The following is a 22,898-nucleotide window of genomic DNA, read 5'->3' on the forward strand; positions in this document are numbered from 1 at the left end:
AGGCAGTGCTTCTGGATGCTCCAGAGTTTTTTTCCACATTTATTTTCAAGTTTGTTATTTTGGGGCGCTGTAGTGACCACACAGCTGTCCTGCTTCGTGGGTGTCAGGGGAAGGGTCAGTCCCCGACCTCTTCAGGTGCAGAGCTGACCCTGCTACAGGACAATCCAGTCCTGCGTGGGACTTGTCACCGCACAGCATTGCGCTGTAGCGAGCAAGTCCCCTAGCCGCCGCACACCCCTGACAGGTCTGAAGACATCGGTGGTGAGTACAGGCTGGGGGTCCCACAAGGGGTCCCCGCAGCCATTTCTGGTGCGGCAAGACGACGGCTAGTAATGGCGGCTCTCCAGCAGGGACCGCGTGAACACCGCGTCTGATAACTGGCATAGGGGTGCTGCCGCTGGACCACCAGGGACACCCCTCAGGGTATAATGTATGATATATATATTTTACACCTTTAATAATGTCAGTATAATTATATGTAAGCGCCAGCTCCGTGTAAGGGGGCGGGGCTTCACTCAGAGCGGGACCAAGCTCTGCTGGGCGCGCGCTGTCACTTCCTGCTTCTTCACACGCTGCCAGACTCCATTACAGGGCTCCTCACTGGCGTGGTGGATCCGGGTACTTGCAGCACGGCAGAGACAGCAGGTTTTTATAGCGATTTAGCGCTGCTGCGCTATCTAGCTTAGTCAGACACTGTGTTGGTTATATATCACTGTGTTTAGCGTTACCAGCTCACCCAGATCTGTGAGTTCAGGTTAAGGGTGCACTTGGCTCCCCAATTGCTCTGTTTTTCCCCACTGTTTAGTTACAGACACAGCATAAAGCAAGCACATAGTCTGTTTTTCACTCAGAGGAAACACATCCAGCAGTGTGTGCACGTGTGTGACTGCGTGGGGGTTGTGTTTGTTACTACAGACATTGTAGTACTATCTCATCATGGTGAAAAAGTTCACTTGTATGGTGTGTAGCACCAAGTTTGTGCCCAAGTCACAGTCCCAGGTTACTTGTGAGGCTTGTATGTCACCACAGCCCAGTAGTGCTGACACCCAGATCAGTGGGGTTCCCCCACAGCTTGCGGGGCAATCGCAGGCAGACGAGCAGGAGCCTGCGTGGGCCTCCAACATAAAGACCTTGTTGGATTCTGTGGCTTCACAGCTTTCCACTAACACTCAGCAAACGCAGAGGGTTCAGAGGGAATTGTCCATGTTATCTGCCAGGGTGGATATTCTTCATACCCAAAATGTACCTCCCCCGCCCGCACAGCCTCAAAAGAGGCAGGCTACTGCTATGGATCCTGACACAGATGAGGACGATGAGGACATATTGGAGGAGGGTGAGGAGCAGGGTCTGCAGGAACCAGCTCCTGAGACGGCAGTACATGGTCCCGAGCCCCTTATCAGGGCCATTAGGGATGTTTTAGATCTCCCTGTAGAGGCATCCACAGAAGGAGATCCTTTCTTCATGACTCAGAAGAAACAGCCAGTGTACTTCCCTGAGCAGGCAGAGTTAGAAACTGCTTTCAGGGCTGCATGGCAAAACCCTGATAAGAGGTTTACTCTTTCAAAAAGGTTCACAAATGCATATCCTTTTGAACCTTTGGGCAGAAAGAAATGGGAGGAGCCACCGGTAGTGGACTCCTCTGTTTCCCGCCTTTCTAAGAAGGTGTTGTTACCAGTCCCAGGGGTATCCACCCTTAAGGACGGGGCGGACAGAAGGCTGGAAGCTACCCTCAAGTCCATATATACGGCTAGTGGGGCATCCCAGCGTCCAGTTTTAGCCAGCTGCTGGATGGCCAAGGCTATTCATACCTGGTCAACCCAGATTCAGGAAGGCTTGTTGGGTGACATGACTGTGGCCCAGATAGGGGACAGCCTGCGTCACATTCAGGATACCGCAAAAATCCTGTGCGAGGCACAAAAGGAATTGGGCGCAATTAACGCGCGCAATTCAGCCATGGCGGTGTCAGCCAGACGGGCCTTGTGGCTGCGGCAGTGGTCTGCAGATGTAGACTCAAAGAAGAGTGTGGAGGGTATTCCCTTTACAGGAGAATGGCTGTTTGGCAGTGAATTAGACGGTTGGATTTCCAAAGCCACGGCAGGAAAATCTACCTTCCTTCCATCAGCCCCCACGGTTGCAAAGCGTACCTTCACAGGTGCTTCCCAGCAGTCCTTTCGTGGGAACAGGTTTCGCCCCAAGGCTAGGGGCGCCTCCAATGCCAGCAGGGGCACGAGAGGCAAGTTTAGGAAGCCTAACACCTCCAACACCCAGGACCGTCCAAATGCCGCGACTTCCTCTAAGCCTGCAGCATGACGGGGTTTTCCCGCCACGAGACTCTCTCGCGGTGGGAGCGCGATTGTTGCATTTCAGCCATGTGTGGGACGCCTCGGGTCTGGATACCTGGGCCAGAGGTCTCATTTCTCTAGGTTACAAGCTGGAATTCGACAAACCCCCTCCCAGACGATACTTCAGGTCGGCACTTCCAGCATCCCAGGAAGATCAGGTGCTCCTTCAGGGGGCCATTACCAGGCTGCTTCAGTCTCGGGTAATTGTACCGGTGCCAGTCACGGAGCAGGGCCAGGGATATTATTCCAACTTATTCCTGGTACCGAAGCCAGACGGCTCAGTAAGACCCATCCTGAATCTAAAGTCACTGAACCCCTTCCTGCGCGTGTTCAAATTCAGGATGGAGTCCTTGCGCTCTGTGATCGCCAGCCTAGAAAGAGGGGAGTTCCTGGCCTCTATAGACGTCAAAGACGCCTATCTACACATTCCTATCTGGCCCCCACACCAAATCTATCTCAGGTTTGCCTTGGGGAACGACCATTACCAATTCCGGGCGTTACCTTTCGGCCTGTCGACAGCCCCGCGGGTTTTCACAAAGGTAATGGCGGAAATGATGTCACTACTCAGGCTCCGAAGGGTGAATGTAGTGCCATACCTGGACGACCTGCTAATAAAAGCAGGGTCGGCGGAGGCTTTAAGCAGTGCTCTCAATCTGTCCATACAGGTTCTAAGAGACCACGGGTGGATCCTAAACATGCCCAAATCATCGCTGGTTCCAACCCAGAGGATGGTTTTCTTGGGCATGATCCTGGATACATCAGAACAAAAAGTTTTTCTGCCGATGGAAAAGGTCACTGCAATACAACAGCTGGTCAGGGAGGTCCTACAGTCACCTCTGGTACAGATCCATCTTTGCCTCCGGCTTCTAGGCAAGATGGTGGCTTCATTCGAAGCAATACAATTTGGCCGCTTCCATTCCAGGACCTTTCAATTGGATATTCTGACAAAATGGTCCGGCTCCCCCCTGCAGATGCGCAGAAGGATTGGCCTTGCAACAAGAACCAGGATCTCGCTACAGTGGTGGCTAGATTCATCCAATTTGTTGGCAGGCAGACGGTTCCAGATCCAGGACTGGATTCTGGTAACCACGGACGCCAGCCTGAGGGGCTGGGGAGCTGTGACACAGGGAGTCCGCCTACAGGGTCGATGGTCTCCACTGGAGTCAGGCCTTCATATCAACAAGCTGGAGTTGAGGGCGGTCTACTATGCCCTGTTACAGGCAGCTCCATTGTTACAGGGAAAGGCGATCCAGGTCCAGTCGGACAATGCCACCACTGTGGCCTATATAAATCGGCAGGGTGGTACCAAGAGCATGCCTTGCATGAGAGAAGCGTCAAAAATTCTGTCCTGGGCGGAACAGAATGTCCAGGCCCTGTCTGCCATTTTTATCCCGGGGGTCGACAATTGGGAGGCGGACTTCCTGAGTCGTCACGATCTTCACCCGGGAGAGTGGGGCCTTCACACTCAAGTGTTCAATGCCATAGTGGATCTGTGGGGGCTCCCTCAGATCGACCTGATGGCTTCACGATTGAACCACAAGGTAGCAATGTACTGTGCACGGACCAGAGACCCAGGGGCGATAGCGGTGGACGCTCTCACCTGGACCTGGGATTTCCAATTGGTGTACCTCTTCCCACCTCTCCCATTGTTGGCTCGGGTGCTAAAGCGGCTCCGGCATCAGGGGACGGAGGCCATACTGGTGGCACCAGACTGGCCAAGAAGGGCCTGGTACGGGGACATTCAGGCCATGCTAGTGGAAGACCCGTGGCGTCTGCCCCTAAGAGAAGACCTGCTCCTCCAGGGCCCGTTCGTCTTCCAGGACTTACAGCGGCTACGTTTAACGGCCTGGAGGTTGAGCGGCAGATCTTAGTCCACAAGGGTCTCCATCCCTCTGTCGTCACTACAATGATAAAAGCCAGGAAGCCGGTGACGGCTGCTCATTATCATGTAATATGGCGCAGATATATTGCCTGGTGTGAGAAGAATGACTTGCCTCCGGCCAGTTTTCGATTAAACAGTCTGCTACGTTTCCTTCAGGCTGGCCTGGATAAGGGACTCAGATTGGGTTCCTTAAAGGTCCAAATCTCTGCACTATCTGTGTTTTTTCAGAAAAAGATTGCGGCCTTGCCGGAAGTGCAAACCTTCTTACAGGGGGTGCTGAGGATTCAGCCCCCCTTTGTGCCTCCCACTGCACCATGGGATTTGGAAGTAGTTCTTACTTTCTTAAAATCAGCCCGGTTTGTTCCATTGGAAGAGTCTGAGCTGCGACACCTCACTTGGAAGACTGTTGTTTTGCTGGCTCTAGCTTCGGCCAGGAGGGTGTCCGAGCTCGGGGCCTTATCTTGTCGGAGCCCTTACCTTGTGTTCCACAACGATAGGGCGGAACTCAGGACTAGACCACAATTCCTTCCAAAGGTGGTGTCAGGGTTCCACCTAAACCAACCTATTGTGGTTCCTTCTAGCGCGACACACCCAGATATACCAGATACCTTGGATGTGGTCCTCACCCTTAAGGGGTATGTCAAGCGCACAGCTAGGATCCGTAAGACGGACAGCCTGTTTGTGCTTTATGATGCGCAGAAGAAGGGTTTACCTGCTTCAACGCGTACCATTGCCAGGTGGATAAGATGTACTATCCAGCAGGCTTATGCATCAGCTGGTTTGTCGCTTCCTTTTTCAGTAAAGGCTCATTCAACCAGGTCTGTAGGTACCTCTTGGGCGGCTGCTCGAGGGGTGTCGGCAATGCAGCTATGCAGGGCCGCAACTTGGTCAGGGCAACACACATTTGTGAAGTTCTACAAGTTTGACACCCTGGCCAGGGAGGATTCCCAGTTCGGGAATGCGGTTCTACAGCAGAATCCGCACGTTCCCACCCGTTCTGGTAGCTTTGGGACCTCCCCATAGTAGTGAAGCCCAGTATCCCATTGGACGGTAGAGAAAATAGGATTTTGGGTACCTACCGATAAATCCTTTTCTCGTAGTCCATATGGGATACTGGGAGCCCGCCTCAGTGCGGCTTTTTCTGCTGTCAGACTTACTTTATGGTTAGGCTTATTGCCTTGTTTTCTATAGGATAAATATGACTATAGATTGTTCTAGTTACAGGTGTCCTCTTAAGTTGTTAGGATTCACCTCTTTTATATGTTTTTTGTTCGTTTGGGTGTGCTGGATGAATCTCACCACAATACATTATCACATACTCCTCACATGCTCTCCTTCGGCACAGTTTTTGCATTAACTGACTAGTGGAGGGAGATTGAGGGGAGGAGCCAGTGCACCCACACTGAAAGTTCTTTTATGTGCCTGTCTCTCCTGCGGAGGTCTCAATCCCCATAGTAGTGAAGCCCAGTATCCCATATGGACTACGAGAAAAGGATTTACCGGTAGGTACCCAAAATCCTATTTTTTTAATTTTATTTATTTCTTTGAGTTATTCTTTTTCATGCCTTCCATCAACAGGCAGACAGATCGCACTGTCTGCATTCAATGAGGGACGCTGCCAGGAGGACCCATTCACACCATGCAGGGCTTGTCATCTGGGTCCCCGGCAGTGGAAATCACTGTCTGCGGGTGTCTCCACCTGGAGGACCAGTGTCACGTACATGTACGCCCGTTACTCTGATTAGCAGAGTCTGTGGGCATTTAGCACGGCTGTTGTCATGTTGCAGCGCCATTGCAGGGGGAACTCACTGTAGTGCTCCAGCTATGTGAAAGACAGCCTACGCTCAGTGCACACCACTCCCAGGTTTTCTTATAGACATAAGGCTTAGGGTGCTGCCCTGTGTATATTTTGCTAACTGCCTGCGCTTTATATGTATATTAATATATTGTATTTATTCATCTGTATATTTAATATACTGTGCACATATCTATATTACTGTTTCTTTTGATATTTACTGTGTTTAGAGCAGTGTGTAGTGCTCTTCCCTCTCCACTTTCTCTCACTGGTGAGAACACTTGTGCATCCCTGTATTCTCTCTGTACTGTGTGTCTTTGTGAGAATGGATGGCAAGGCTGCTGGTAAGAGCTTTCAGAAACTCTTACCCTGTAAAGGATGTTAAGTTTTGAGCAGAATCATGGCAATACAGTACTGTATGTGTCTTTAATGCGGCAGAGTAATTGGATCAGGATATTGGGTTCACCTGGATAAAAAATGCCAGGTAGGCATATTTCCTCTCTGTACCCTTTTCCATCAGATAATGGAAAGTGGTGGGAGACCCCTCCGGTCTTAAATTCATCGGTTTCCATACTCCCTAAAAAGAAAGTCCCATCTGACAGGAAGTTAAATCTTTTCATTTAAGCGTTCCTGTTGCACTGCACCCCACATTAGTGGGTTCCTGGGGTAACAGGGCTGTAGAGGCCTGGGCTAAGTACTTATCAACCGGTCTTCAGGATGGTTAGGATTTGGGCTGTATTGGTGGCTCTTGCTAAACACATCAAAAATGCAGCAAATTATCTTAGAGATGCTTCCAGGAATGTGTGGCTGATATCTATCTTCCAAGATTTTCACCATGGCTGTCTCAGCTTGGCGTGCCCTTTTTGGCTTTGCTAATGGCAGGCAGATATGGAGCCAAGGCCTGGTGTGGAGGCATTGGCTTTTACTGGTGATGCTCTTTTGACCCAGAATTAGATCAATGGACCTTGCACGCTACAGGTGGTAAGTCCACTTTTTTGCCATCAGCAGCTGCTGCTCCTACTCTAGAGGGACATATACTGGTCCATCATTTTGGAAACGATCCAGGTTTCGTGGCAAGGCCAGGGGTGCTTCCAACTCTGCAGCTAGAGTTCGAGAGGCCGTTCAACGGAACAAAGGTTTTATCCAAAACTGTTTGTAGTCCCCAAACCAGACAGGTCAGTCCTCCCCATACTGAATTTAAAAATCCCTCAATCATAAAGCGCCTTGAGTCCTGTTGGAGAAAGTGCACTATATAAATTAAATGACTTACTTTACTGAGGATTTTCACATACAAAATGGAGTCCCTTTGTTCTGTGATAGTGGGACTCGAACAGTGGTAATCATTGGATATCAAAGATGCCTACCTCCACATACCCATCTGGAAACTCCACCAGAGGGATCTGTGATTGCAATACGAGCTGAGCATTATCAATTCCAGGCTCTGTCTTTCCACTGCACCTTGGCCTTTTACAAAGGTGATGGCGGTAATGTCACTGTTTTGCTCACGGGGGGTGAACGTCATACCGTACCTAGAAAACTTGTTGATGAAGGCCCCATCCAGTCCAAAACTGATTCACATTATTGGTCTAACACAGGGGTCCTCAAACTCTTTTGCTCTAGAACCCCATCAGGCAATTAAAATAGTTACAGTACCCTAGCAAGTGACTGCAGAAGGTCTTCACATCACAAGTATATTCAGCAGACAGCACATGCATGGCATCATTGTGGAGGCAAAAAATGATGGGGTGAGTATAAAATAACAGAACTCAACAGATTTTTCAGACTCCTTGAATTACTGACTGAGATATTAGGAAAGTCTTTGGTCTGGTCAGCAATGTGTAGTCGTGACCCCATGCTGAGCAGGTCGGGCCCACTTTGGGGTCAGGACCCACAGTTTGAGAACCACTGGTCTAGCACATCAGTTTTTAATTCAGCACGGCAGGATTCTCAAATTTCCAAAGTCACATTCTCTCTTCTAGTGGTTGCAAATCTCCTCTTCTCTTCCCCGGGTTTCTGCAAATTGGACAGTTTACCAGGATGCTGTTAATTCTCTTTTAGGCTCGGAGTTATTGTTCCAGTTACTGTTAACCAGTGGTGTCAAACTCATGGCCCTCCAGCTGTTGTGGAACTACACGTAACAGCATGCCCTGCCACAGATATTATATAATGGAGTGCTAAAACTCTGGCAGGGCATGCTGGGATATGTAGTTCCACAACAGCTGGAGGCCATGAGTTTGACACAGTCTAAACCAACAAGGGTTGGTATTTTTCTCAAACCTATTTGTAATAAAGATTTCAGACCATTCCTTGCCTCCAATACTGAACTTAAAATGTGCTTAATCCACACTTTGAGTTGGCTCATTTCTAGATGCAGTTTCTGTTCTTGGTAATCAGCATAATGGTAGAAGAGCAATTCCTGGCATCAATATTTGGGCAGCCCATCAGAAGTTGCTCTGCTTTATGGTGTGTTTTATGTACTTTCAGGTCCTTACCTTTTGGGCTATCTGCAGCCACCAGAGTTTTCACAAAAGTTATGTCCCACGTGTTTTCATTGCGAAGGCACAAGGGCATTACCATCATTCACCTTTTCGGAACCGCATAGCTCCAATCCCAGAACCTCCCCAATAAGTCCCATTAAGTTTCCAAATAGGGATTGGACCCTGGTAACAACATGCCAGCCTAGTGTGGTGGAATGCAGTAACTCTGGACCAGGGTTGAATTGGCTTTTCCCATAAACATTCTGGATTTCCTGTGGTTAAGGATGTACTACGCAACAAGTTGGTTCACATTCAATCTGACAACTAAATACTTATGTCAGTTGCCAAGGAGGGACCATAAATTGCCTAGCTGCTGCACAGGTGCACTCATTACGCACTAAAACAAAAAAAGATCCACAGGTGGAGCTAGTTACCGTACTTCACTTGTGATTCTGTGAGGAGATCTGGAAAACATTCTATTGGTAGCTTTTGAGGACTGGAGTTGGCTACCCCAGGTTTAGGATGTTTCGGAGATGCCTGACACCATAACCTGGCTCAACCATAAACTGCCTGTGTACAGAGTGTGATCCAGAGACCCTCCTGCAACTTTGATGCTTTTGACCTCACCTTGGTCCTTCCTGTTGAGTTATCAGTTTCTGCCTCTGACCATACTAGCCAGGAAGATTCATAGAATTCAGCTAGAGGTACTCCAGGTCATTGTCTTCCTTTCGGGTTTGCCTAGTCCAGGCATGTCCAATCTGTGTGCATGCCTTGCCATTGTTTTAGCATTCCCTATTAACAAAACTGTGGCAAGGCATGATGGGACTTGTAGTTTCACAACAGCTGGAGGGCCATAGTTTGGACATGCCTGGCGTAGTCATTTGTGGTACATGAAACTGTAGAGTTTGATGGTCACCTTTACTTCTCCCTGTGTGGTATGATCTTCTGCGACTATGGTTGTTTCTACTCCCTGATTTTGTCTTGGCTTGTGTTTGATGGTTTGGCTCATGAGAACCAGATTTGTGGGTTTCACCTGTTCTTTTTGTATTTTTACAGGCAGCTACCTTAGCAAAATAAACTGATAAATGGTGGTATTATGAGGGAGGGGGGGGGGGGGGGGGGGGGGTAGTTTAGAACACTACTGCTGTAGCAGACCCTCTAGTTTATTGACCACAGTATACAGAGAGATGTAAAAATGTAAAACATGTAATTTGGAGACCAAAAAATAAAGAGCCTGGCATAACTAGTCAAACATAAAAATAAATTGTCAGGATTTATTCTTTTTAAATATTTTTTCCTCTTCCGGTTTCCTCTTTCCGCTGATTGTTCATGGTCATTTTTTGTTCTTTATAGGGCTTTCCGAGGCAAGCACATAACGTTGGTTGTGCGGTTTCCAAATCAGGGTCGACAGGTGGAGGATTTGGATATATGGTCTCACACAAATGACACAATAGGTTCAGTTCGTCGTTGTATTCTTAATCGCATCAAGGCTAATAGCGCTCATACAAAGGTTGAACTTTTTATTGGAGGAGAGCTTGTAGATCCTTCTGAAGATAGAAAATTGATTGGCCAGTTGAATCTGAAAGATAAAACTGTAAGTGTATTGTTTAATTGTTGAATTATAGGTGCAATACACAATACAATTATTATGCATTATTTTATAGGTATTAAACAATAAATACACAAATTTCGGTACTTGTTTCCTAGCACGGCCACAACGATCATGATCGTGGGCATCGTGAGGAAAAATCGGGGGCATCGCATGCACTAAAAAATCGGGTGCGATGGTACCGACGCGATGCCCGCGATTTCCCATAGGGAACAATGTTAAATGCCTCAATTTACCCGCGATGCCCCCGATTTCCCATAGGAAACAATGTTAAAAGGCTCAATTTACCCAAATCATCATAGGGAACAATGGTAAATGGGCCAGAAACACCCCAGAACAGTGAAATGTCCCCCCAAAAGTAGTTTACGCCACCCCACGATCAACGCAAACCCGAAGCGCAGCGAGCGCAGCGGTACGCGTTCTCCGACCTTTTCATACCCCCACTATCCACGTCGGCGTGGAGTTGAGAATAGAATAGTGTGGTGAGCGCAGCGAGCCACCGAGCACGAAGCGTGGCGAGCGCAGCGGATACCTGTGAAGCCCGCGAAGGGACGCGTTTACCTGTGAAGGTATCCGCGTCCCCTCGCAGGGCTCGCTGCGCTCGCCACGCTTCGGGCTCGGTGGCTCGCTGCGCTCGCCACACTATTCTATTCTCAACTCCACGCCGACGTGGATAGTGGGGGTATGAAAAGGTCGGAGGACGTGTACCGCCGCCCCTCGCGGGCTCGCTGCGCTCGCCACGCTTCTGGTTCGCGTTGATCGTGGGGTGGCGTAAACTACTTTTGGGGGGACATTTCACTGTTCAGGGGTGTTTTGTGGGGTTTCTGGCCCTTTTACCATTGTTCCCTATGATGATTTGGTGAAATTGAGGCATTTAACATTGTTTCCTATGGGAAATCGGGGGCATCGCGGGTAAATTGAGGCATTTAACATTGTTTCCTATGGGAAATCGGGGGCATCGCGTCTGGACCATTTAAGCCTTTTTTAGCCGCATACGACGCGATTTTGACTTTTTTCAATGGGAAAATCGGGGGCGTCGGTCGCGTCGCAGACCACTAAAAATTACACCCGATGCCCGCGATTGTGGCCGTGCTAGGAAACAAGTACCCAAATTTCATTTAGTTTTATCTCTTAAAATTCTGCAGTGAAAAAATGTCTAAAAGAACCCTTGCACAAAGGGTAAGTGGGATCGGTTTTACTTGGATTTACTCTTGTCGACAAATAATCGATTATACATTTTTCTCCCCAATTTGGCTGTCGCGTGTTTTGTATATCCAAAAGGTTCCCATTTTAGAGTGCCAAGTAAATCCGAACCTGCTCAGCTCTACCTTGTACAGCTATAATATTTTAGTTTTACCGTATAGTGGTGTTCTGTATAGAAAAACGCAAAATGTTTTATTTCACTATTGTGTATAGTGCTGTGCACACTTATGGTATTTATGGTATATTTGTTTCAGCTGATCACAGCCAAGCTAACGCAGATAAGTTCAAATATGCCTTCAAGTCCTGACAGTTCATCAGATTCATCAACAGGCTCTCCTGGTAATCATGGAAATCACTATAGCGATGGCCCCAATCCAGAAGTTGAAAGCTGCCTTCCTGGAGTGGTTTGTATCTTTTTATTTTTTTCCCCCCACTGTGGTAACAAAGATATGGGATATGGTATCAGTTAATTTAGTGACCGTTCCTGCTTCAGTGTTAACCTAAATCCCCTAAAAATCCCCTTGGTAACTCATTCTTGTTTTTATGATCTATAAGATTACTTTTATACCTATAGAAATTCTATAAATACACTTTCTGAAAATGTTATCCTGTTTCCTTAAGAAAATTATAAATTTGGAACACAAATGACGACATATGTGACTATCTTTGTTTTGTTTTTTAAATTTCAGATTATGTCATTACACCACCGGTATATATCTTTTCTTTGGCAAGTTGCAGACTTGGGAAGCAGCTTAAATATGTCACCGTTACGTGATGGTGCCCGTGTACTGATGAAACTTATGCCACCAGGTAATATTTAAATACAGACCATTTATTTTGCTTGTATAAGAATAGATTTTGAGTTGTCCTTAATTGATAAGTTACTTGTAGAAACACGTAATATTTAATTTTTTATGTCTATAAGGAATGTCCCAATTGCCCCCTCCCCCACAAATAAAAAAAAAAAACTAAACTATGCTCATGGGTTTGTCTATAACCCCTGGACCCTTTTAATCATATCTGGCGTTTCTTACCTCAAGGAAATACCAATCCTTAAGTTCCAGGACCCGCTTCATCACATTATTGTGGTGAAGTGCGTTTTCTCATCGGCAGCATGTATTATCCTTGCTGCATCAGACATGGGAGTGCATTATCTTCTTCTTCATGGTATACGCATCCTCCCACACTGGCTGTGTTTAGTGCCTGTATGTGTATTTAGTGCGCATGCGCTGGTTCATGTGCTTACTGCTTGCCCTGGAGTATGTGACTGTTCTGTCACATCTCCCAGCATGCCTTGTACTAATGAGCTAGGGGCATGCATGGTGAATCTAGTGGACACCAATATCCTTAGTCTAAATGAACAATGAAGTTTATTGAAAATGAAAAATAAAAGATCTGAAATGAGAACCGTAGCGCTATATCAATATCACTATCTCCAACAAAGTAATAAATGAAAGTCTGTCACAATGACCATTATTACATTATCGCATTCTATCTAACAGATACAAGTGCAGATAAAATTATATTCCCTTATTACCCCGGCCTTTCTAGCTGCATTGTGGAGCTTATACATCATGGGAGGTGCTATCTGCGGCACATAACGTGGCACAAATCTGCCATAGAGCCCTCTGTCTGGAAGAAGACTAAGGGCAATAGGAGCCTTCTTTTCCCAGAAAAGGGTTCCTAGTTATCATACTGGGGACCAATGAATAGTCCGGAGGCAGAAGTAAACTCTTTCTGCTGGTAATATTTAATATTCCCTTTGGAATTCCCCAGCTTTCTATTTAGTTTGGTTTCTTAATTTCAGATAATACTATAGTGGAGAAGCTCAGAGCAATTTGTTTAGATCATGCTAAACTTGGAGAAAGCAGCCTGAGTTCATCATTAGATTCGCTCTTCTTTGGCCAGTCCGCTTCACAAGTTCTGTACCTGACAGAGGTTGGTATTTTGTTTTTTTTGTTACACATTGCTGCTTTGATGTAAAATGTTGTTTAAATCATTTTTAAAATGTATTTTTTTTTTTTTTTTTTATTATTGCATATTAAGGTTAATCACATTAAGGGTTACTTGTGTATTATTAGGGCGCCCGCGAAATCGGCCGAAAATTGCATGCAAAAATCGGATGCTATTTTGCGGTCGATTTTTGGCCGACTTTCGGTTGATTTTTCGCGTTTTCCGGCCGATTTGCATGCGGTTCCATCATTGCACACCTTGCACACCCCCGATTTCCATATAGTGGCATGCGATGCATGCCATGCGATGCATGTGATGCGATTCGATTTTTAATTGTACAAGCACCCTCATGGGTGCTTACAATGTTAAATGCACCCCCATTGTCAACGCCACCCCCACTATCCACACCAACGCGGCGGTACGCGTCCTCCTACCTTTTCATACCCCCACTATCCACGTCGGCGCGGAGTTGATATTAGATAGTGTGGCGAGCACAGCGAGCCCAAAGCGTGGCAAGCGCACGCAGAATACATATAAAGTAATCCGCGTGCCCTCGCGGGGCTCGGTGGCTCGCTGCGCTCGCCACACTATCTAGAATCAACTCCACGCCGACGTGGATAGTGGGGGGTATGAAAAGGTCGGAGGACTCTTTCCGCCGCCCCTCGCGGGCTCGCTGCACTCCCCATGCTTCGGGTTGGCGTTGATAGTGGGGGTGTATTTAACATTGCGAATTGCATTGCATGCCACTTGCTGGCATGCAATGCTATGCGATATTAAATTGTACAATCAGGGGCATTTTCCTGAACATCGCATCGCATACCATCGCATAGTACCTGGGGGTGTGCAAGGATGGAATAGCATGCAAATCGGCCGATAAATCGGATTCGATATCGTATACGATTTACATTAAATCGGGCGCCCTGATAATACACAAGTACCCAAAATGGTTATGGTATAAATGGTTGACCGTGTAGGGTGACTGTCAATAGATGAACACCAAATGGTCCACATGCACAAGGTTGACATAGAAAGGTTAAGGAATTTTACATTTTTTAAATGTTTATTTGTACTTCTCATCACATGGACCACAAATTAGTGTACTGCATCCTCTCACGTGGATCTCTTTGCTGGCCATGGTTTGTTAAGTGCACTTTACCATTTTCAATTTGTGTCCATGTCGTTAAAATAAGGAAAAAAAAGAAACAAATAAAAACATATTAGTTTCAACCATTTCCATGTCAACCCTTTGCTTGTTGAGCTTTAGTACCATATGGTGTTGACCTATCCACTGTATACTTTACAAAAGAACAGACATGTACATCATAAAGGATGAAAAACAAACAATTGCTGAAGTGCTTAAATAAATTACAGAGAAAAGAACATTGAGCGACTGCAAGACATCATTGGAAATAAACAGTGGGCATAAATACAGCCGAGCCAGTAGGCCCCCCTCCCGGAATGCAGATCTGAATTTGTGCTAAAGTGACTAAACCCTGTCAGATTGAAGCTAGCATACAAAACGTTTCATTAGAAGCTATATAATTGACCAATGCAAATCATCTCGACATTAATAGGAGCTTATAAACCCATTTCCTGACTTGCAGTGTGCACTGTACTCCATACTCAGAGCTTATTACCATATCTGTCCACATTTGCTCAAGGAATGTTTGAGGTGTAAAACTGAAATACTGTATTCAGTAAAGGAGTGTATATGCTTGTCCTACATATACAGTGCCCCATATGTGACCACAGAGCACAGGACCACAGCATATGCCATGATCTAGCATTCGAATCACATTTCATTTTGAATTTGCTTTATGTATTGTAATGCTTGCTTTGAAATGTTAGTATTTTGCAGTGCTTTGAGAGAATTACAAATAGGTGTTAACATGTGTATATGATTTCTAGGTTGTTTATGCTTTATTAATGCCTGCCAATGCTCCCTTGGGAGAAGATGCCAGTGATTTTCAGTACAACTTCCTAAAAAGTGGAGGCTTGCCTCTTGTATTGAGCATGCTTACTCGGAATAACTTCCTGCCAAACGCTGACATGGAAACAAGGAGGAGTGCTTATCTGAATGCTCTGAAAGTTGCCAAATTGCTGCTTACTGCGATTGGTTATGGACATGTCCGAGCTGTTGCTGAAGCTTGTCAGCCTGCGGAAGGAACACATCCGGTCTCACCGGTACGTTGATGATTCAGAATGTCTGAAGAAATTATGCCTAGTTTAAAAAAAACCTTATGCTGTGTATACACGGGTCTATATGATTGCTGGGGATATATTGCTAGCCATATATCCCCAGCAATCATATTGCTAGTGTCTCCTTTTCATCAGCGATGAAAAGGAGAGACTGCTACTGGGCGGAGGCGGAGCGCAGCAGCAGGTGACGGGAGGAGGGAGGGAGGGAGCGAGCAGCGTCGCAGGGCATGGGAGAACAGCGCTGATTTCTCCGGCGCTGACCTTCTGCCCGGCGATCGTTGGGGGAAGCCGCTGGTCGCAGGAGCATGCTCCTGCGACCATCGACCATGAAGGGCTGGCCGCGGGAGCGCGCTCCCAGCAATCTATCGCCGGCTGCACATGAAATCACTGGCAATATGCTCGCTGAGCGACCATTTTGCCAGCGATTTCATACATAATTGCACCCTTGTGTACGCACCTTTAGTCAAGCAAACTGAAATATATTTGATTTGATGTTTATTTAAGAACTTTTTTTTTTTTTTACTTTTTTTTTAATCCTTCGAATTTGGAAAATCTTCATCTCTCATTTAACTTTGTTTGAACTGATAGCTTAATTAGTCGATGATGCCCACTTAAACTTCTTCCATGGTTATATTTAAGTATTTACAAATTGCAATCCAATTTTTACGGATGTTTTAAATACATGTTCCTTTTTTTCTTTAGAGCAGTAATGAAAAGTAATGTTTAACATTAAAAGAATTAAAAAAAAATCTAGCAGATTTAGTTGAGTCACTTCAATGTAATTCCAGGCTACCCATGATCAAGCAGTGGTGCTACAAAATGCTCTACAGAACATCCCTAATCCAACTTCAGAATGCATGTTGAGAAATGTAGCAATACGGCTAGCACAGCAAATATCCGATGAGGTAAGTTTTTTTTTTTTTTCACAATATTATTCATTTATGGATATGTCGGCACAACATTGTTATATGCATTTCTGTATATTCAAATCTCTCGTGAATTTTATTGTAGGCTTCTAAATATATCCCTGATATTTGTGTCATTCGAGCAATACAAAAAGTAATCTGGGCCTCTGGATGTGGGTCTGTCCAACTGGTTTTTTCAGCCAATGAGGAAATAAGCAAAATTTATGAGAAGGTAAGAGTTTTGTACTGAACATACATATAATGTTCTGTTTAAAAACTATATAAATATGACCACATTCAAATGATAATAGAGCAGATTACAAGTAATTTTACTCTATAGTTCATCTTGTCTAGAGGAGCCTTTCATCTTATCCTGTAATTCTTGCTATGGCCCTTTGAACGTATTCAACTTCCTCTATCATCTGTGCTGGGGACACTGCTTGTGGGTGTGAAAAGTTTAAAAACATAAAAATGTGGACATGAGCTTCGCTTGGGACACTTTAGTATGCTCTATTGTAGTCCATGTTGATGGTAAATGATGAAAATGTCCCAAATTTTTTTAAACCAATTTGGATAAACTCCTGCCGGCCTCTTTCCTTTCTATCTAAACACTACCGTGTTTCCCCGATAATTAGACCTACCCCGATAATAAGCCCTACCCCGATAATAAGCCCTACCCCATATTTGGAACATTTGTCCAAAATAAGCCCTCCCCCGAAAATAAGACCTATGAAATTTCCCATAGATTTTTTTACAGTTGTTAAATTGTAGCCCTGCTCAGCCCCGCTCACCTTGCCTGTACGGTAATACCGCAGCTCCCGTTCCCAGGGATGCATTGCGGTAGGCGCGGCATGACGTCACGCACATCACGCCGCGCACATCACGCGGCTGCTGAACAGTACAGCCTGTGCAGCACACCGCGCCGACGGATGTTTTGGGGCCATCAATACCGTACCGTACGGAGTTCCGGTAAACAAACAGGTTTGGGGCCATCAAGAATGTGGGGGCATGTGGAAGATGGATGACTGGGTTCAATTTTGAGATGGTGGACTGGGGCATGTTTTAAAGGAGCACTGGGGCATTTTTTTAAATAAGCCCTCCCCTGAAAATAAGACCTATGGTCTTTTTTGAGTGAAAAAAAAAATAAGACAGTGTCTTATTATCGGGGAAACACGGTAGATCTATCAACCAGATCCACTGCGGGTGGAGGGGCCAGCCTTTACTTTTGATTTGAAAGATGCCCTTCCTTTAGTAGTTGTTCTTGCACTGTAGCCTACACATTTGCTCCCTTTCACATAGCTCTGGATATATTTTTTTATGAATAAAAAGGTGTGCATCAGTAAAAATGTAGGTCTTTAATTCAGGATATTTGAATTACCATATATACTCTAGTATAACTTGACCCAAATGTAAGCCGAGGCACCTAATTTTACCGCAAAAAAAATGAAATCTTTTTGACACGACTATAAGCTTAGGAGCCGGAGGAGAGTATTAGGGGGAGCGGAGAAAAGTGGTACAGGAGACAGAGACAGTAGTAGTACTTACCAACAGCAAAATAGATAGCAGCACAGCAGGACCCACCATAAGAGACAGCACGTCACCGCCCACTGACTGACAGCAGCCAGCAGCTGCAATCTGAAGTCTGCGGACCGGCAGCACTGCCTGTGGCTGGCAGTGACAGCTGACAGTCACTACAGTCTGTGTGCTTCCAGGCTACTCAGTCTGCCCACTGTCCTCCCCGGAAAGCTGTACCCGTTTTGTAAGTGTGCAGTTATAAAAACTCTGAAACATGTTATAATAGTTAAGTTATACCCAGCTAATAATTTTCTAGTACAGATTACAAAGCACAGGCGAGACCATTGTTACGATGTCCATTTTATGTTAAGGGTAGTGACTAAAATATTTATAATTTACATATACTAATGTTCAGATTTTCCAAAATGTTATTTGTATGAAGACGACTGATCTGTGCTTAAGGTTTTTTTATGTTTGATCCCGTTTCACAGACCAACGCCGGTAATGAACCTGACCCAGAAGATGAACAAGTTTGTTGTGAAGCGCTGGAAGCAATGACCTTGTGTTTTGCTTTGATACCAACGGCATTGGAAGCACTTAGCAAGGAGAAAGCATGGCAGACTTTCATTATTGACTTGCTGCTACATTGTCAAAGCAAGTAAGTTGTCTAAGTACTGTATGCAAGTGATAGTGGTATACATTCAGATTATTATTTTTTTCTTTTTATCACTATTACTTAATAGTTGGTAAGCTTTTAGTAAGCAAATGTTTTACTTCTGGGCAAAGCAGGGGTCAAAGTGCCCTTTTATGTTGAATAAGAGTAATCGGGTATATGTTAATATTACGATTGTGCTGCATTAAAGAATTACAGGAGTTTGTATCAAGAACACTGCTTTTGTACATTTTATAGATTTATTTATAGGCTTCATATAGTTGAATATTTTTTTATTTTTCGCTCAAAGTGACATTCTGATTTCCAAGCATCCACTACGGTGTCTTCATGGAAATGTAGGCCGAGCCTAACTCTGTAAGGTTGGGCTCCTTTGTGGTAGATAGTCTGCCATCTGCAATTTTGTTAATATGTTGCGTAGATGCAAATTCCTACCCCGAGAATACAGCATGGAAATATAATGTACAGTAAGCCGTGCTTAGACCACCCTTACAGAACTAAGCTCTGCATACTATACGTGATCTGTATTCAGCGTTACTGTGATGATAAAGCACACTGTACTGCATTTAACTTCATTACAGTACTGTAATATACAGTAAAGTAGTTCTTAGACTATATCACTGTACTGCATTTGATGGAAGACCTAACGCATGTGTAATTGTGTGCTTCTGTGTACACAAATCTATAACGTTTTTTTTTTATTCAAATGGAAGGCCAGCAATAATGCATGTACTGGCTTTCTTTTTATGGGTCACTCTCCCGATTTCAAATGTTGATCTACTGTTTAAAAATGGGAAATATATTTGTTAATGTGCTGTTAATGTTTTGCGTATTGTAGACTGGTAAGACAAATGGCGCAGGAGCAGTTTTTTCTTATGGCAACAAGGTGCTGCATGGGACACAGACCTCTGATCTTCTTCATTACCTTGCTTTTCACCGTGCTTGGGGTAAGCTCTTTATACAGTTTGTATGAAAGTTCATTGCTAAACAAAATGCTATATGTAAAGGCTGCTTAATTTTGACTAGTGACAATCCTTTTGACTTGTTACACTCGCTGCTGAGATAGCACCAAGAAGTAACACTGTTCTCTTGTGTAATATATCAGCTTATGTGGGTGTGTACATTTATATAAAAGGGTAAAGACAATGCTAGTGAATTGTGCTAAATTTTATTCATTGTTTCGTACAATTTTCTTTTGTGCTGTCAATTCTGCCACCCACTCAGATTTCAGTGGTTTTTACTGTAGTTATTACTGAAAAGCAACCGGCAGGTGATTTTATTTATTGGAAAAATATTTATATACTATACCTGTTTTTACATCACTTGTGGTCAGGGGCATAAGTACATACCAGAGATGGTTTTGCACCCCCCAAACTTAAGTGGCTCCAGCTTATGCATGTGCTGAAGCCTGTCGGGACATGCACAGGAGCACACCTGAGTGTGTTCCTAAGATGGCTGCTGCTATTGGACTGCAGACACTAAACACTGGAGTGGGGATGGAGCCGTTGGACTCCCCTGATCTTCCAGCAAGTGTTCCGAGGAGGAGCCTGCAGTAAGTCTGTAAAAGCCCCATCCACTATGCAGCCCCATCCACTATGCAGTCCTATCTGAAGCTATAAATCTCTAGATTTCCCTTGAACACTCCCAGGAATATGATCTTTATTTAGATTTTTACATGTGAAAAAAGAAGCAAGACACATCATTAACAGGCAGTCAACATTCCTGCCATTAAACATTGAGTTGCTACACTGGAATTGCTTGTACATATTTCCATGCAATAAAATACAAGTTGAGTTACATTTAGAAGTGTAAGTGTTTCGTTAAACAGTCTGGATAAAGTGTAAAGGAGCCCATACACGCTATGTTTTGCCGGTCCGTTTTGTACTTTTAAAGTACACATCGTATTGGATCGCATGCCTTGTGCATGCATTGTGCATGCGATCCGATACGATGTGTACCTAGTACAAAAAGTATGTGCAGCACATACTATTTGTACGGTACTATGTGATGCGCGGGAGCGCGCATCGCATAGTACAGAACGGAGCCGGTCCACAACGGACCGTGTATGGGCTCCTTAACTATTCAAATTTCCTATCAAATTTAAAGTGTGGAGAAGCACGACGTTAGTCATGCAGTTTGAATCTGCAGTTGAGTCATGCAGTTTGAATCTGCAGTTGAGTGTAAGGGGTGAGCTGACTAGGTCAGGTTTTACAAGAATGACTCACTATAATAGTATGTCGCTGGTCCAATCAAAAGAGAGTTAGCATATTTTGACTTGATTAAGGGCATACATAAAGGGGGGAAGAAAGTCATCTTTCCCAGACTCGTATGTATTTAGCCTCAGCGCGTCTAGACACATAAACAAACCTCCCATGACAAGCTGTATCATTAGTTAGTGATATCCATGCAGTAAGAGATGGGCCACTAGAGGCCAGCCAAGCCCTGGCTATACATACCTTGGCTAGCATACAAAGGTTGTTAACATATCTTTGGGTGTCATGATCAAGAGCGTCGTCGCCAAAGGCTGCCAGGAGGCATACTGTGGATGAGAACGCGTTGGGGGGGGGGGGGGGGGGGGGGGGGGGAATCCTTGTAGATGTAATAATTTGGCTGACTTGTTGCCAGAAAGTCGTGACCACAGGGCAGGACCATATTAGGTGCCAAAAATTGGCATTTGAATGGGCACACTCGGGGCACCTAGAGTCCGCTCTCCCTCCTATATTAAAGAGGTGAGCCGTGGTGAGGTACACTATGTAGGATATATTGTTGAATCTGTTGGAAGCGTGCTCAGGAGGTTATTACACAAGCACTGGCCATAGCGAGACCCAGCGCTAAATTTTAAAGCCCCTCATACACTATGCGGTTTGGGCCTGATTTTTACCAGATTCCGGTGCATTGGATGACATCGTCTCAAATCGTATATGTATGACCGCCGATACGATTCAGTGCGCAGTCCCGTGCAAATCGTACTGGAGTCGGAGGTGGGAGGTTTGACCATGGTGGCATCAGGTCCAAAAGATCCTAGGTGCAGCACCCAAGGATCTGTTGATCAGATCCATCTGAAGCCAGTTTTTGCCGGTTTTCGTCAGATTGGTCTCAGAGCCACCTGAATCGGAACAGCCTCTCCTCTAGCTTCCCTTTTGGCTACATTTACTTGTAACTAAATTGAATTTATAGTATTACAAAACGAATAGAAGTTTAACTGCTTCTGTTGAATTTACAGAGTACGGCTAGAGAACGGGCCAAACATGCTGGAGATTACTTCACCCTTTTACGACACCTCCTGAATTATGCCTATAATAGTAACATTAACATCCCGAATGCGGAAGTGCTGCTCAACAATGAAATTGATTGGCTCAAAAGGATAAGAGTAAGTAGTGTAATAATTTTTGTTTTGTTTTAAATCTCCAACTTGTATAAACAGTGTACAGTATTTTTGTTTAATTTTAAAAATGAAATTTACATTTCATTTGCGGACAGTACAACTCTTATGTGTTCCTGCATTTAATTTCAGTGTCATAAGTGAAACACTCCTTTAGATCTCGCTGCATATATTTTATGATGTAACTAGTTACTATTTTAAACCTAAAATGTAATTTCCATGCAGTTTTTCTCCCCAACTGATCTCCTAGTTTACCATGCACCGACTGCAGAATATGAAAGGCCTTGATTGGCTCTACACCCACAGAGCAGGGTGCTAAACTTTAAGAACTATTCATTGTGATAATTACATTATGTATGAAGTGTATGTGCTGAGAGACCATGAAAAAATAATTATGAGTATCACAATGCAATCTAGAATTCTAAGGGGGGGGGGGGGGTATTCAATGTCTGGGGCACGGCTGTCGAGCTAGCGCGACAGCCGTGCCCCTGTCCCGTTCTCGGTGAGCTCGCCTGGAGCTCGGCAGTCGGGATTCAATGTCCCGGCCGCCGAGAAGGGGGCGTGGCCGCGAGTTGCGGCCGGGAAGTGACGAGCTGCAGCCGGCAGCTCGTCACTTCCCGGCTGTTCTCGGCAGAACGAGCCCGACAGCTAGAGATGTCTGGCTCGTTCTGACAGGAAACCCTGTTCAATGCTGTCGGGGAAGACAGCATTGAATAGGGCCCATCGAGCAACTCCCCCACGGGAGATGCTCGACGGCGATTGAATATCCCCCTAAGATTCCAGATCAACAAGCTCCTTCTTGGTGGTTAACTGGAGGTAACTTTTTTCAGGTGGAAATAGCTGTATGCTCCTCTAAGTGTTTAGGAACATCCCAATCAAGGTGCGATCTGCATAGAAAGGTCATAAATTAGTATAATTGTTGTTTTAGCTTAAAAAATGCTTTAAGCTTAGCTTTTCAGATTTTTT

At 45.1% G+C, this 22,898-nt stretch overlaps 1 protein-coding gene across 5 annotated transcripts in view; it reads left to right on the plus strand.

Annotated features, from left to right (window-relative positions):
• USP9X (ubiquitin specific peptidase 9 X-linked) overlaps positions 1-22,898 on the plus strand; it is a 136,800-nt gene that overhangs the window by 76,335 nt on the left and 37,567 nt on the right. For all 5 annotated transcript variants that reach the window (XM_083172633.1, XM_083172635.1, XM_083172637.1 and 2 more), the window contains exons 19-28: positions 9,850-10,090; positions 11,563-11,712; positions 11,998-12,118; positions 13,116-13,246; positions 15,170-15,445; positions 16,249-16,365; positions 16,472-16,597; positions 18,372-18,538; positions 19,389-19,497; positions 21,774-21,920. In XM_083172633.1, coding sequence (XP_083028759.1) covers positions 9,850-10,090; positions 11,563-11,712; positions 11,998-12,118; positions 13,116-13,246; positions 15,170-15,445; positions 16,249-16,365; positions 16,472-16,597; positions 18,372-18,538; positions 19,389-19,497; positions 21,774-21,920 — 1,585 coding nt within the window. The remainder of the gene's footprint in view (positions 1-9,849; positions 10,091-11,562; positions 11,713-11,997; positions 12,119-13,115; positions 13,247-15,169; positions 15,446-16,248; positions 16,366-16,471; positions 16,598-18,371; positions 18,539-19,388; positions 19,498-21,773; positions 21,921-22,898) is intronic.

Source organism: Crinia signifera, chromosome 2 (assembly GCF_055691185.1).
Source record: "Crinia signifera chromosome 2, ASM5569118v1, whole genome shotgun sequence".
Classification (NCBI taxonomy): domain Eukaryota; kingdom Metazoa; phylum Chordata; class Amphibia; order Anura; family Myobatrachidae; genus Crinia; species Crinia signifera.